This window comes from Aquarana catesbeiana, linkage group LG08 (assembly GCF_042186555.1).
Source record: "Aquarana catesbeiana isolate 2022-GZ linkage group LG08, ASM4218655v1, whole genome shotgun sequence".
NCBI lineage: Eukaryota > Metazoa > Chordata > Amphibia > Anura > Ranidae > Aquarana > Aquarana catesbeiana.
This window is the reverse complement of record NC_133331.1, coordinates 15,724,318-15,739,560: the sequence shown is the minus strand read 5'-3', so window position 1 is coordinate 15,739,560 and position 15,243 is coordinate 15,724,318. Positions and strand designations below refer to the sequence as shown.

The 15,243-nt window shown below is 45.6% G+C and overlaps 1 protein-coding gene across 1 annotated transcript in view; it reads left to right on the top strand.

Annotated features, from left to right (window-relative positions):
- LOC141105601 (tetratricopeptide repeat protein 12-like) overlaps positions 1-15,243 on the top strand; it is a 163,211-nt gene that overhangs the window by 102,074 nt on the left and 45,894 nt on the right. The window contains exons 9-11 of the mRNA XM_073595545.1: positions 7,354-7,458; positions 10,265-10,355; positions 10,465-10,528. Coding sequence (XP_073451646.1) covers positions 7,354-7,458; positions 10,265-10,355; positions 10,465-10,528 — 260 coding nt within the window. The remainder of the gene's footprint in view (positions 1-7,353; positions 7,459-10,264; positions 10,356-10,464; positions 10,529-15,243) is intronic.

The window sequence follows — 15,243 nt, the reverse complement described above, 5'->3', positions numbered from 1 at the left end:
TTTGTTTTTTTATTTTTAATAAATTTGCAAAGATTTCAAACAGACTTATTTCATGTTGTCTTTATGGAGTATTGTTTGTAGAATTCAGGAAAATAATGATTTTAATCCATTTTGGAATAAGGCTGTAACATAACAAAATGTGGAAAAAGTAAAGTGCTGTGAATACTTTCCGGATGCACTGTATCATATCATATTGTAGCAGTATGAAGAAGTATCATTGTATTCTTTTTAAAACAAAGATATTCTGCGCTGAGTGTGATAGCAAGAAGATAGTTGTTCAACAGCTGCATTTACCTCATTGCACATAACAACACCTATACTGCTCATTGCAGTTTCCAATAATGTATTAATTTATTAATAACATAATCTACTTACAAATGTGTAAAAAACTTCAGGCATTACAACAAAAACACTCGTCCTTTGCCCCGGCGGGTGTGCTGACATCACCACTATTCCCTCCACCCGATGTACGTTTCGTCTTAGAAGACGTCTTCAGTGGGGTAATCGATTAGAGGGAATAGCGGTGATGTCAGCACGCCCCCTGGGGGAAAGGACGAGTGTTTTTGTTGCAATGCTTGAAGTTTTTTTACACATTTGTAAGTAGATTACGTTTTTAATAAAGTAATAATACATTGTTGGAAACTGCGCAATGAGCGATATATTCTTCTCTCCTCATATGCCTTGCTGATGTATGGTGCTGGGTGTTTATCTGGCTATATATTCTAGAGGTTCTGTTGATGATCCATTAGACCTGCTGGTTTCTTAAAAAAATGGTTTCATGCCCGTAGTGGGGAGTTGAGCCCATTAATACATGGTTAGACGGTAAGCATCCATCCTTTGAACGGTGGTGGAGTACTGTCAGTTGATCATTTGGAGCATTTTTAAAGCTTATGCGTGTTTAGTACCTTTTTCATCACAAGCATTGAAAATGGGACTATTCTTTTCATTTTCATGTATTTTTCATGCCATGTAAGCAGATTGTGGCTTATAAATGGACTTTATGATTTATCAATAATGTTTTAAGACTTTATTGTTTCATTTACCATTGTACATGTTCACACATGCTATGTATATACAGTATCTCAGAAAAGTGAGTACAACCCTCACATTTTTGTAAATATTTTCTTCTATCTTTTCATGTGACAACACTGAAGAAATGACACTTTGCTACAATGTAAAGTAGTGAGTGTACAGCTTGTATAACAGTGTAAATTTGCTGTCCCCTCAAAATAACTCAACACACAGCCATTAATGTCTAAACCGCTGGCAACAAAAGTGAAAATGTCCAAATTGGGCCCAATTAGCCATTTTCCCTCCCCGGTGTCATGTGACTCGTTAGTGTTACAAGGTCTGAGGTGTGAATGGGGAGCAGGTGTGTTAAATTTGGTGTTATCGCTCTCACTTTCTCATACTGATCACTGGAAGTTCAACATGGCACCCCATGGCAAAGAACTCTCTGAGGATCTGAAAAAAAAGAATTGTTGCTCTACATAAAGATGGCCTAGGCTAAAAGAAGATTGCCAAGACCCTGAAACTGTCCTGCGGCATGGTGGCCAAGACCATGCAGCAGTTTAACAGGACAGGTTCCACTCAGAACAGGCCTCGCCACGGTCGACCAAAGAAGTTGAGTGCACGTGCTTAGCGTCATATCCAGAGGTTGTCTTTGGGAAATAGACATATGAGTGCTGCCAGCATTGCTGCAGAGGTTGAAGGGGTGGGGGGTCAGCCTGTCAGTGCTCAGACCATACGCCGCACACTGCATCAAATTGGTCTGCATGGCTGTCATCCCAGAAGGAAGCCTCTTCTAAAGATGATGCTCAATAAATCCTAAAACAGTTAACTACAAGCAGTTAACTAAGGACTAAGGACATGGATTACTGGAACCATGTCCTGTGGTCTGATGAGACCAAGATAAACTTATTTGGTTCCGATGGTGACAAGCGTGTGTGGCGGCAACCAGGTGAGGAATACAAAGACAAGTTTGTCTTGTCTACAGTCAAGCATGGTGGTGGGAGTGTCATGGTCTGGGGCTGCATGAGTACTGCCGGCACTGGGGAGCTACAGTTCATTGAGGGAACCATGAATGCCAACATGTACTGTGACATACTGAAGCAGAGCATGATCCCCTCCCTTCAGAGACTGGGCCGCAAAATAACGACCCCAAACACACCTCCAGGACGACCACTGCCTTGCTAACGAAGCTGAGGGTAAAGGTGATGGACTGGCCAAGAATGTCTCCAGACCTAAACCCTATTGAGCATCTGTGGGGCATCCTCAAATGGAAGGTGGAGGAGCGCAAGGTCTCTAACATCCACCAGCTCCGTGATGTCGTCATGGAGGAGTGGAAGAGGACTCCAGTGGCAACCTGTGAAGCTCTGGTGAACTCCATGCCCAAGAGGGTTAAGGCAGTGCTGGAAAATAATGGCGGCCACACAAAATATTGACACTTTGGGCCCAATTTGGACATTTTCACTTAGGGGTGTACTCACTTTTGTTGCCAGCGGTTTAGACATTAATGGCTGTGTGTTGAGTTATTTTGAGGGGACAACAAATTTACATTGTTATGCAAGCTGTACACTCACTACTTTACATTGTAGCAAAGTGTAATTTCTTCAGTGTTGTCACATGAAAAGGTATAATAAAATATTTACAAAAATAAGAGGGGAGATACTCTATATGAAATGTTTTTGCACTATTTGCACGTTATTATATGAGCACGCAATGTTTTAGGCAACATAGCCTTACCAACAGCGCAGTACATTATTTCTTGATATATCATTGTATTACTGTAGCAGTATGAAGTATCGTATTATTGTAGCAGTATGAAGTATCATTGTATTATTGTAGCAGTAGGAGGAACTGGAGATTGTCCACAGAGAAGCCAGCCTGGTTTTGGTATAATTAAATTCTGATTGTCCTCTGTAGGAAGGGAGATCCTAGTCCTGACTCTCTTTATTACATAAGCTCTGTGTGCAGTGTTGTACTATCCTAGAAGCCATCTTGTAGTTCCTGGCGGTAACGCACAGGATTTTATCACCGGTGTGTGAAATTTTGAAGTTTATACTTTGACCTCATACGAAATGTTAATGTCTGCGTTTTGCTTGGTTGCACATATACCTTTTGACGGCTGTAATATATGATGCAGCAGATGATCATTAAGACCCGTAATATCTAAAACCGTAAATGAATGATGGAAGTCCTGGTTTCAAGCTTGCATTGCTGAGTGCAAAATGGGTGACAGAAGGAGGTCGGGTTCAGTAGGCTTCTCATACATCAAACCACATCGTGCCAACCTCACTTAACCAGCCTGTAGGAGTGGGGGCTTAGCTAAATGGCGACACAGATCCAGACATAGAAAAAAGCCAGCTCTGCAACTGAACATCCAAGATGACACTTTACTGATATCCCACATCCATACAAACACCAACGTATTAAGGGGATGCAGACAGGGGCTTCTCTCCCATGAATCATTGTTGTTTTTGCTGATATGGGTCATGAGTTGGGTGTTGAGTTGGGAGTGTTGGCTTTTTCTTATGTTTAGTTTCATCAGATGGTCATCTTTTTTAGCTCTGCATACTTATTACTCATTTCTATGTGATGCAATTTCTCCTAAGGCAAGGCCAGCACTATAGTAAATAATCTCCCTACACACATAATGGAGCACCTTTTGCTGTGGACACCAGGATTAGTCTTCATGAATGCTGTCATTCATACCATTCATGATTCAGGGAGGAAATAGTTTTAAACCTCCTCCTGATGTTAAATTCTAACACTCAAAAATAGAACTCTAGGCTTAAAGTAACCTTGTGCCGACAAAAAAGTGAAATCAAACAGCACTTGAAAATGACTCAGCCGTAACCTGCAGTGACGTAGGGCCAGGCAGAAGGAACCACAGAGTATGACAGGGGACACGAGGCATCAGAATTGTTAGATGAAAACATCCTTCGGGGTGTAAGTTCTGGTCTACTTTTACAGATCGTTTTGGTGTAGGGCAGGGAGAAGGTCACTTAAAGCTTGAAACTCCTTCCTGAGAGCAGACATTGAGTTCTATCATTAAGAAGAAAAAGCCTCTCCTTTTGTGCCCCTCTGGTTTAGCATCTTGGACTTCTGGGCTAAGCCTTGCCCACCTGGCTTCATCCTGTCAAATCAGAGTGACCTTAAATGTTCCCATTATACGGGTAAAGGAAGGTGGGCAGTTGTCCTAATTGTCCTAAAAAAGACTGGTGTCCAGTATTTAGAGAAGTCAAGCCCCTAGAAACAAGGTGAAACTATATCGGTAAGGCACACACGGGACCTTTAGTCCTAAAAGCTTAAAATTGCTAACATCATTGTAAGAGCACTGAAGTGTAAATCTGATTACACAAATTGGTCACGTGCTTTTCGTTTAGCCTTGCATTTCATTTTTTTTTAAACAACCATTCTCAGGTGGGTTGATGAAGTTACACTGTAAATGCATTTTCCAGAATGTTGGTTTGAACGGAATGTATTCCTATCTCTTGTGTGTGTTTCAGGTTGTAAGTCATAGTAGGTCCTCTCATTTTATGGAGTCCTGTTGGTTATAGCAGGTCCTTTCATGTGTGAAGTCCTGTAGGTTATAGCAGGTCCTCTTGTTTGTGGAGACCTCTAGGTCATAGTAGGTCCTCTGGTTTGTGGAGTCCTGTAGCTTATAGTAGGTTCTATCATTTATGGAGTCCTGTAGGTTATAGCAGGTCCTCTCGTTTTGTGGAGGCCTGTAGGTTACAGCAGGTCCTCTAGTTTGTGGAGTCCTGTTGGCTATAGCAGGTCCTCTAGTTTGTGGAGTCCTGTAGGTTATAGCAGGTCCTCTCGTTTGTGGATTCCTGTAGGTTATAGTAGGTCCTCTCTTTTGTGGAGGCCTGTAGGTTATAGCAGGTCCTTTTGTTCGTGGAGCCCTCTAGGTCATAGTAGGTCCTGTAGCTTATAGTGAAGATAAAAAGGGTTGGCAGCGCTCAGAAACTGAGCTGGAATTGACAGGTGATGGCACAAGGCTGTAAGGCTGACTCAGGCACTGATGGATCACTAGGACCGACTGGGACAACCAACCAAGGGACACCGACCATGGTAAGCCACAAGGACACGCCAGCTGCAGTGTGTAGTGTGTAGAGCCGGACCCACCGGAAAGGGAAGATGGTGTCACTGACGATGTGGATAGTGCCAAGCAGCTAACTGTGTCCAGGAGAAAAGCTCCATGGTTAATGTCGAAGGAAGGGGGTGTCACCGAAGAGAAGCCGGAACTGAGGTGTCTGAGAAGGAACTAGCCGCTGCCAACGTGGAACAGGGCGTCTGTTGCTGTGACTACCGGTTTTGCACGCTTGCGTCCTTTGTCAAGTCACTGGAAAATGGCTAACAGAAGCAATATAACACCATTGTAGGGGCAGGGCTAAGCAAAGAGTGAATGGAGGTCTTGACTAATTGATCAATCATGCCCTCAACCCATTGAGAACAATTATGGACTATTAAAGAGAAAGTAAACCCCCCGACGGGTTTTTCTTCCTCTTTTGCTCTGCGCAAACCCTGCAAATGAAAAGCATAATGGGCTAGGATGCATTGCATCCTAGCCCAATATGTAACACTTACCTGCAAACGAAACCCGCTCCGTCCCCTGTGCATGCCATATCCATCTTCGCCCCTCTTCCTTCCCGGGGCCATGGACTACGGCTCTGTGAATGTCCGGAGCTGCGTGACGTCGCTCCCGCGCATGCGCGCAGGAGCTATCGGCCACGGCACACGCTGGGGAAGAAACGGCATGGAGGTCCGCTTCTTCACAGCGCATGCGCCGATGACGACATCAGCGCACTACAAGTGAAGTATCGCCTCCTAAACAGCGCGCGTTTAGGAGATATTTCCACTACCTATAGGTAAGCCTTATTCTAGGCTTACCTATAGATAAAAGTAAGACAAAAGGGGTTACAACCACTTTAACTCTTATATTACAAGTTCCATAGACATTCTGAAAATAAAAACTGCAAAAATTATACACTGCCTGTGTATATCTATATAATATATGCATCTACACACACACAGACCTAAAATCCTGTGTCAATGTCATATTAATTTAAACTCTATACACGTAATATATATTTCATATGAATTTGTTATGACGCTTAACATGAACCATTGGAAATGATAATTATAATTAAAAATGAATTAAAATGGAATAACAATACATAAATACATAATTCAAATCAGATGGGGTCTATAAAGAAAAAAGGAAAAAGAAGAAAACTATTTATACATACATACATACATACATACACACACACACACACACACACACACACACACACACACACACACACACACACACACACACACACACACACACACACACACACACACACACGATATGGTTCCTTCTCTGACACCTTAGTTCCGGCTTGTCTTCGGTGAAGCCCCCTTCCTGTGACGCTCACTATGGAGCTTTTCCCCTGGATACAGTCAGCTGCTTGGCTCTATCCACATCGCCAGTGTCAGTGACACCGACGCCATCTTCCCTTGCCGACAGGTGCGGCTCTACATACTGCACACTGCAGCTGGCGTGTCCTTGTGGCTTTCCATGGTCGGTGTCCCTTGGTTGTCCCGGTCAGTCCTACTGATCCATCAGTGCCTGAGCCAGCCTTACTGCCTTGTAGCCTATCAATTCCAGCCCAGTTCCTGAGTGCCGTCATCCCTCTTTGTCTTCAGCATTGCAGCATCTGATCCTTTGCCATTAAACAGCAGCACGGTTCAGCTGAACATATATTGCATTATGTGTTTTTTCCTATGATTAGCGCCTGGGACTCAACCTTTCTGTAGCTTATAGTAAGTCGTCTCATTTATGAAGTCCTGTAGCTTATAGTAGGTCCTCTCCTTTATGGAGTCTTGTAGGTTATAGTAGGTCCTCTAGTTTGTGGAGTCCTGTAGGTTATATTAGGTCTTCTTGTTTGTGGAGTCCTCTAGGTCATAGTAGGTCCTCTTGTTTGTGGAGTTCTGTAGGTTATAGTAGGTCCTCTCATTTTTGAAGTCCTGTAGGTCCTCTTCTTGTGAAGTCCTTTAGGTCATAGCGAGCCCTCTCCTTTTGGACTGTAAGTCATTTTAGTTCCTCATTTGTGGAGTCTTGTAGGTCATAGCAGGTCCTCTCCTTTGTGAAGTCCTGTTGGTTATATTAGGTCCTCTCATTTGTGAAGTCTTGTCGGTCATAGTAGGTCCTCTCATTTTTGGAGTCCGGTTGGTCATAGTAGGTCTGGCTGTATTTTCCCATCACTCATCCAATACATTGTTTCAGTATGAATTAACTTTCTTCTTCAGTAGTCTCCATGCTCTATCCAGCTGATAATGCCACATCTACATCCACAGAGATATGGCGAGGCAGAAGAAGCTTTCCAGATGGTTTTACAGCTGGACAACGGGTGTAAGGAGGCCGTGAAGGAGATCCATACATGTCAAGTTCTACAGCTCATGGTAATGTGAAAAGAAGCAGAGCCATACCTGTCATTGTATTCTCCATCATGTATAATACATGTGATATGGCTGTAGTAATGGGAGGAGTCAGGGATCTAAGTGCAGAGATCTCGCCAGTGGGATACTTTTTTGGTGGATGGCAGAGGCGCAGACGCATGAACCGGCTTTACAACCAACATTAGGAGGGGGAAGTTCTTTCTACATTTGTATCATATTTTTGCAGTGACCATGACAGGAGGTAAAAGTCAGAAGGCTTCATAGACCAGGGAAGGCAAAATCTAAGTGTAGCACTACCCCCGCAGGGGCTGCTGGTTACTGTTTCCCCCTTCTTTTACACAGCGAGGCAACAAACATCTTCCATTTGCACCCAGACACAAGAAGCCAGTCTCTTGGCTTTGTTTTATGTTGTTTTATTAGGGGTAACAACTTGGATGGGGTAGAGGAATTTATGGGATGCCCAACTTGACTTGAACACAGATGAGGACAATGTCCTTCCTATATACAGAGATAAGATCCTGGACTGTTCTCCTTCCTGGACACACTCAGTCTTTAAGGATCAGTAGCAAGCAAGTCCCTTACGGACTAGGAGCTCTTGGTCCCAATTGGAAAATAGCACAAAAGGTTGCAAAACTGCATACAGGAGTATCTCCTATCCTGTTGTAGAACTGATCCCAGCTCCACCGCTTGCATGCACTACCAGCTGTCCTGGCTGCTGCTGTGAAGATTCCCCAGGGCAAGGGATAAAAAGGGTTATGCACGGCACCGTCCTCTGAAAACTTGCTACATGCGGCAGTCTCTCCCCTTATGAATCCCTGAGTGTGCTGATGTACTTACTCTGTCCTCCTTGCTCCCACTGTTCTCAGGAAAAAATCCTGTTCAAACCGTGATGCTGAATGGATCTTCTTAAGCCAGCCCGATCCCAACCTGGAGGTAAAGCCCCCCCACACCTTGGGAAAGCCTCCTCAGCACTCCATCTTCCACCCAACTCCCCTGTTACCCTGGCTGTCCCATATTTAAGGTCTGACTCAGTCACCCTCCTAGGCCCTCTGCCTGGGGATTAGCCAGATTCCCTCAAGTATGCAGATCAGGACTTCCTGGCCTCCGCCCACTAACTTCCAGAAGCTTATCCAAGCTTCTAGACCCAGGGGCAGGTACCAGAGACCCACACTGTCACAACGTCCAGCCTGACCTCTAGTAATCTGACCTGATTACAGACTCCTACAGTTACCATGAGTCAAACCTAAATTTGCCTGCAATAATCTTGTAGCACACTAGAGGGTGCGACATAAGCAGATTCAATTTCAGCTTGAGCTCACTTGCATTTCTTAGTCTAAGAAAAAGACACTCATTTTAACCACTTGCCAACTGCCCGCCGTCATTCTACGTCGGCTGTTTGAAGGGGAATACCGTTGTTATGGCAGCAGATAGCTGCCATAACCCCAGTATCTTCTTCAACAGCGGGCGGTCGGCTTTCAGATAAAAGTGGTCTCAGCGGCGGATTCGCCGCAAGATCACTTTTACCGGGGACGGGAAAGGCCCCCCCTCCTGCCTCGCTCTGGTCGTCTCCGCCGCTTACCGGAGCCGTCGGTAGCGGCAGGGACGATCAGTCCTCTAACCTCACAGGCTGGATGCCAAGTGAGGGAAAGATGTCCCCCGCTCGGCTCCATTCCATTGGATGGCGGAAGCAACATCAAACCTCACTTCCGCCCAATGGTCTTAAAGGGGACATAATTTTTTTGTGTGTATGTATATATGTGTGTGTGTGTGTGTGTATGTGTGTGTGTATACATATATCTATATATCTATATATATATATATATATATATATATATATATATATATATGTGTGTCTATGTATAGATATATGTATGTATGTGTGTGTATGATATTTTTTTTTTTTCTCTTATTGCATTTAAGTGTAAATATGAGATCTGAGGTCTTTTTGACCCCAAATTTCATATTAAAGTGGACCTGTCATGCTTTTTTTCTATTACAAGGGATATTTACATTCCTTGTAATAGGAATAAAAGTGCCCCAAAATAGTTTTTTTTTTTTTTTTTAAAGACAGTGTGTAAAATAAATAAGAAAAAAAAAAGAAAAATTTTAGGCGCCCCGTCTCGCCAAGCTCGCGCGCAGAAGCAAAAGCATACGTAAGTTGTGCCCGCATATGAAAACGGTGTTCAAACCACACATGTGAGGTATCACTGCGATTGTTAGAGCGAGAGCAATAATTCTAGCTCTAGACCTCCTCTGTAACTCAAAACTGGTAACCTGTAGAAACCTGTTTAAACGTTGTCCAATGGAGATTTTTAAGGGTAAAAGTTTGTCGCCATTCCACGAGCGGGGACAATTTTGAAGCATGACATTTTGGGTATCCATTTACTCGGCGTAACATCCTTTTTCACAATATATAAAAAAATTGGGCTAACTTTACTGTTGTCTTAGTTTTTAATACAAAAAAAGTGTATTTTTTTTTTCCCCAAAAAAAAATTGCGCTTGTAAAACCGCTGCGCAAATATGCTGTGACAGAAAGTATTGCAACGACCGCCTCTAGGGTGTCTGAAAAAAAATATATAAAATGTTTGCGGGCTCTAAGTAATTTTCTAGCAAGAAAAAAAAATGATTTTAAACACAAAAATCCCAAAACAAGGATCGGTTCTTAAGTGGTTAAACAGTTAAATACACAGATTTACCGAAGTAAATGAGAAGTCTAATTCGGTGATCTCCGGTAATAGCCGCGTATTGTTCTTCACATTAAGACGTACCCCTCGGTGCTTCTGTAATGAGTATTTAAATCTCTTTCAAGGTTCATGGATTCACCCAGGAGCAGAGCGTCGCTTTGCTGGAGGAATATGAATCTGTGGCTGCTGTCATGGAAGCTCCAATCTCTGCCAAAGGTAATTTTCTCAATTTGTAACGTCAGTTTTATTTTCTTTTTTTTGGGGGGGGGGGTCATGTGACCGGCGCTCAGTAACTCTCTTTTCTTTCCGGTGACCGGCGGCGCAGTGTTGCAGGAAAATGTGAACCTGGAGGATCCGGCAGAAGAGGAGCTGCTCTTCCTAAATGACTTGTGAGTATGAGCGCACGTCTGCCGCCCGAGGAATTGCACAAAATCGCTTTCCGATGACGGCGGATCATAAACGCCTTCCCAGAGCGCTTCACTTATGCAGATTTGGCTTTCTTCTTAATCTTAAACTCAAGCGTGCGTGTCCGGGTTCTGCTCAGTGCTGGGACTGCAGAGGAATGTTACTGCAGATGGTTTTTTTATTGGTCATTATAATGTGTCCTACCAACTGCTACCATCCGGCAAGCTGGGATCTCTAACAGAACGTTTATATACTCTGTGCTTCTGGTTTAAAAATAATTATATGGTCAGCAGCTGAACACCCTTCTGTGGTCCAACACTGGAAATGTGTATGAGAAGTGCAGCACTATACATTTAAGAAATATACACTCCCGGCCACTTTATTAGGTCCACCTTGCTAGTCCCTGGTTGGACCCCCTTTATTAGATCCACCTTGCTAGTCCCTGTTTGGACCCCCTTTATTAGGTCCACCTTGCTAGTCCCTGGTTGGACCCCCTTTATTAGATCCACCTTGCTAGTCCCTGTTTGGACCCCCTTTATTAGATCCACCTTCCTAGTCCCTGTTTGGACCCCCTTTATTAGGTCCACCTTGCTAGTCCTGGGTTGGACCCCCTTTATTAGGTCCACCTTGCTAGTCCCCGGTTGGACCCCCTTTATTAGGTCCACCTTGCTAGTCCCGGGTTGAACCCCCTTTATTAGGTCCACTTTGCTAGTCCCGGGTTGGACCCCCTTTATTAGGTCCACCTTGCTAGTTCCGGGTTGGACCCCCTTTATTAGGTCCACCTTGCTAGTCCCTGGTTGGACTACCCTTTATTAGGTCCACCTTGCTAGTCCTGGGTTGGACCCCCTTTATAAGGCCACCTTGCTAGTCCTGGGTTGGACCCCCTTTATTAAGTCCACCTTGCTAGTAGCGGGTTGGACCACCTTTATTAGGTCCACCTTGCTAGAACCTTCAACATCCAGGAACAGAACCAGATAATCACTCTACACCTACACACACTGGACACTTTATTAGGTCCACCTTGCTAGTCCCGGGTTGGACCCCCTTTATTAAGTCCACCTTGCTAGTAGCGGGTTGGACCCCCTTTATTAGGTCCACCTTGCTAGAACCTTCAACATCCAGGAACAGAACCAGATAATCACTCTACACCTACACACACTGGACACTTTATTAGGTACACCTTGCTAGTCCCGGGTTGGACCCCCTTTATTAGGTCCACCTTGCTAGTCCTGGGTTGGCCCCACTTTATTAGGTCCACCTTGCTAGTCCTGGGTTGGACCCCCTTTATTAAGTCCACCTTGCTAGTAGCGGGTTGGACCCCCTTTATTAGGTCCACCTTGCTAGTCCCGGGTTGGACCCCCTTTATTAGGTCCACCTTGCTAGAACCTTCAACATCCAGGAACAGAACCAGATAATCACTCTACACCTACACACACTGGACACTTTATTAGGTACACCTTGCTAGTCCCGGGTTGGACCCCCTTTATTAGGTCCACCTTGCTAGTCCTGGGTTGGACCCCCTTTATTAAGTCCACCTTGCTAGTAGCGGGTTGGATCCCCTTTATTAGGTCCACCTTGCTAGTCCTGGGTTGGACCCCCTTTATTAAGTCCACCTTGCTAGTAGTGGGTTGGACCCCCTTTATTAGGTCCACCTTGCTAGTCCTGGGTTGGACCCCCTTTATTAAGTCCACCTTGCTAGTAGCGGGTTGGACCCCCTTTATTAGGTCCACCTTGCTAGTCCTGGGTTGGACCCCCTTTATTAAGTCCACCTTGCTAGTAGCGGGTTGGACCCCCTTTATTAGGTCCACCTTGCTAGTCCCGGGTTGGACCCCCTTTATTAGGTCCACCTTGCTAGAACCTTCAACATCCAGGAACAGAACCAGATAATCACTCTACACCTACACACACTGGACACTTTATTAGGTACACCTTGCTAGTCCCGGGTTGGACCCCTTTATTAGGTCCACCTTGCTAGTCCTGGGTTGGACCCCCTTTATTAAGTCCACCTTGCTAGTAGCGGGTTGGACCCCCTTTATTAGGTCCACCTTGCTAGTCCTGGGTTGGACCCCCTTTATTAAGTCCACCTTGCTAGTAGCGGGTTGGACCCCCTTTATTAGGTCCACCTTGCTAGTCCCGGGTTGGACCCCCTTTATTAGGTCCACCTTGCTAGAACCTTCAACATCCAGGAACAGAACCAGATAATCACTCTACACCTACACACACTGGACACTTTATTAGGAACACCTTGCTAGTCCCGGGTTGGACCCCCTTTATTAGGTCCACCTTGCTAGTCCTGGGTTGGCCCCACTTTATTAGGTCCACCTTGCTAGTCCTGGGTTGGACCCCCTTTATTAAGTCCACCTTGCTAGTAGCGGGTTGGACCCCCTTTATTAGGTCCACCTTGCTAGTCCCGGGTTGGACCCCCTTTATTAGGTCCACCTTGCTAGAACCTTCAACATCCAGGAACAGAACCAGATAATCACTCTACACCTACACACACTGGACACTTTATTAGGTACACCTTGCTAGTCCCGGGTTGGACCCCTTTATTAGGTCCACCTTGCTAGTCCTGGGTTGGACCCCCTTTATTAAGTCCACCTTGCTAGTAGCGGGTTGGACCCCCTTTATTAGGTCCACCTTGCTAGTCCTGGGTTGGACCCCCTTTATTAAGTCCACCTTGCTAGTAGCGGGTTGGACCCCCTTTATTAGGTCCACCTTGCTAGTCCCGGGTTGGACCCCCTTTATTAGGTCCACCTTGCTAGAACCTTCAACATCCAGGAACAGAACCAGATAATCACTCTACACCTACACACACTGGACACTTTATTAGGTCCACCTTGCTAGTCCCGGGTTGGACCCCCTTTATTAGGTCCACCTTGCTAGTCCTGGGTTGGCCCCACTTTATTAGGTCCACCTTGCTAGTCCTGGGTTGGACCCCCTTTATTAGGTCCACCTTGCTAGTCCTGGGTTGGACCCCCTTTATTAAGTCCACCTTGCTAGTAGCGGGTTGGACCACCTTTATTAGGTCCACCTTGCTAGAACCTTCAACATCCAGGAACAGAACCAGATAATCACTCTACACCTACACACACTGGACACTTTATTAGGTCCACCTTGCTAGTCCCGGGTTGGACCCCCTTTATTAAGTCCACCTTGCTAGTAGCGGGTTGGACCCCCTTTATTAGGTCCACCTTGCTAGAACCTTCAACATCCAGGAACAGAACCAGATAATCACTCTACACCTACACACACTGGACACTTTATTAGGTACACCTTGCTAGTCCCGGGTTGGACCCCCTTTATTAGGTCCACCTTGCTAGTCCTGGGTTGGCCCCACTTTATTAGGTCCACCTTGCTAGTCCTGGGTTGGACCCCCTTTATTAAGTCCACCTTGCTAGTAGCGGGTTGGACCCCCTTTATTAGGTCCACCTTGCTAGTCCCGGGTTGGACCCCCTTTATTAGGTCCACCTTGCTAGAACCTTCAACATCCAGGAACAGAACCAGATAATCACTCTACACCTACACACACTGGACACTTTATTAGGTACACCTTGCTAGTCCCGGGTTGGACCCCCTTTATTAGGTCCACCTTGCTAGTCCTGGGTTGGACCCCCTTTATTAAGTCCACCTTGCTAGTAGCGGGTTGGATCCCCTTTATTAGGTCCACCTTGCTAGTCCTGGGTTGGACCCCCTTTATTAAGTCCACCTTGCTAGTAGTGGGTTGGACCCCCTTTATTAGGTCCACCTTGCTAGTCCTGGGTTGGACCCCCTTTATTAAGTCCACCTTGCTAGTAGCGGGTTGGACCCCCTTTATTAGGTCCACCTTGCTAGTCCTGGGTTGGACCCCCTTTATTAAGTCCACCTTGCTAGTAGCGGGTTGGACCCCCTTTATTAGGTCCACCTTGCTAGTCCCGGGTTGGACCCCCTTTATTAGGTCCACCTTGCTAGAACCTTCAACATCCAGGAACAGAACCAGATAATCACTCTACACCTACACACACTGGACACTTTATTAGGTACACCTTGCTAGTCCCGGGTTGGACCCCTTTATTAGGTCCACCTTGCTAGTCCTGGGTTGGACCCCCTTTATTAAGTCCACCTTGCTAGTAGCGGGTTGGACCCCCTTTATTAGGTCCACCTTGCTAGTCCTGGGTTGGACCCCCTTTATTAAGTCCACCTTGCTAGTAGCGGGTTGGACCCCCTTTATTAGGTCCACCTTGCTAGTCCCGGGTTGGACCCCCTTTATTAGGTCCACCTTGCTAGAACCTTCAACATCCAGGAACAGAACCAGATAATCACTCTACACCTACACACACTGGACACTTTATTAGGAACACCTTGCTAGTCCCGGGTTGGACCCCCTTTATTAGGTCCACCTTGCTAGTCCTGGGTTGGCCCCACTTTATTAGGTCCACCTTGCTAGTCCTGGGTTGGACCCCCTTTATTAAGTCCACCTTGCTAGTAGCGGGTTGGACCCCCTTTATTAGGTCCACCTTGCTAGTCCCGGGTTGGACCCCCTTTATTAGGTCCACCTTGCTAGAACCTTCAACATCCAGGAACAGAACCAGATAATCACTCTACACCTACACACACTGGACACTTTATTAGGTACACCTTGCTAGTCCCGGGTTGGACCCCTTTATTAGGTCCACCTTGCTAGTCCTGGGTTGGACCCCCTTTATTAAGTCCACCTTGCTAG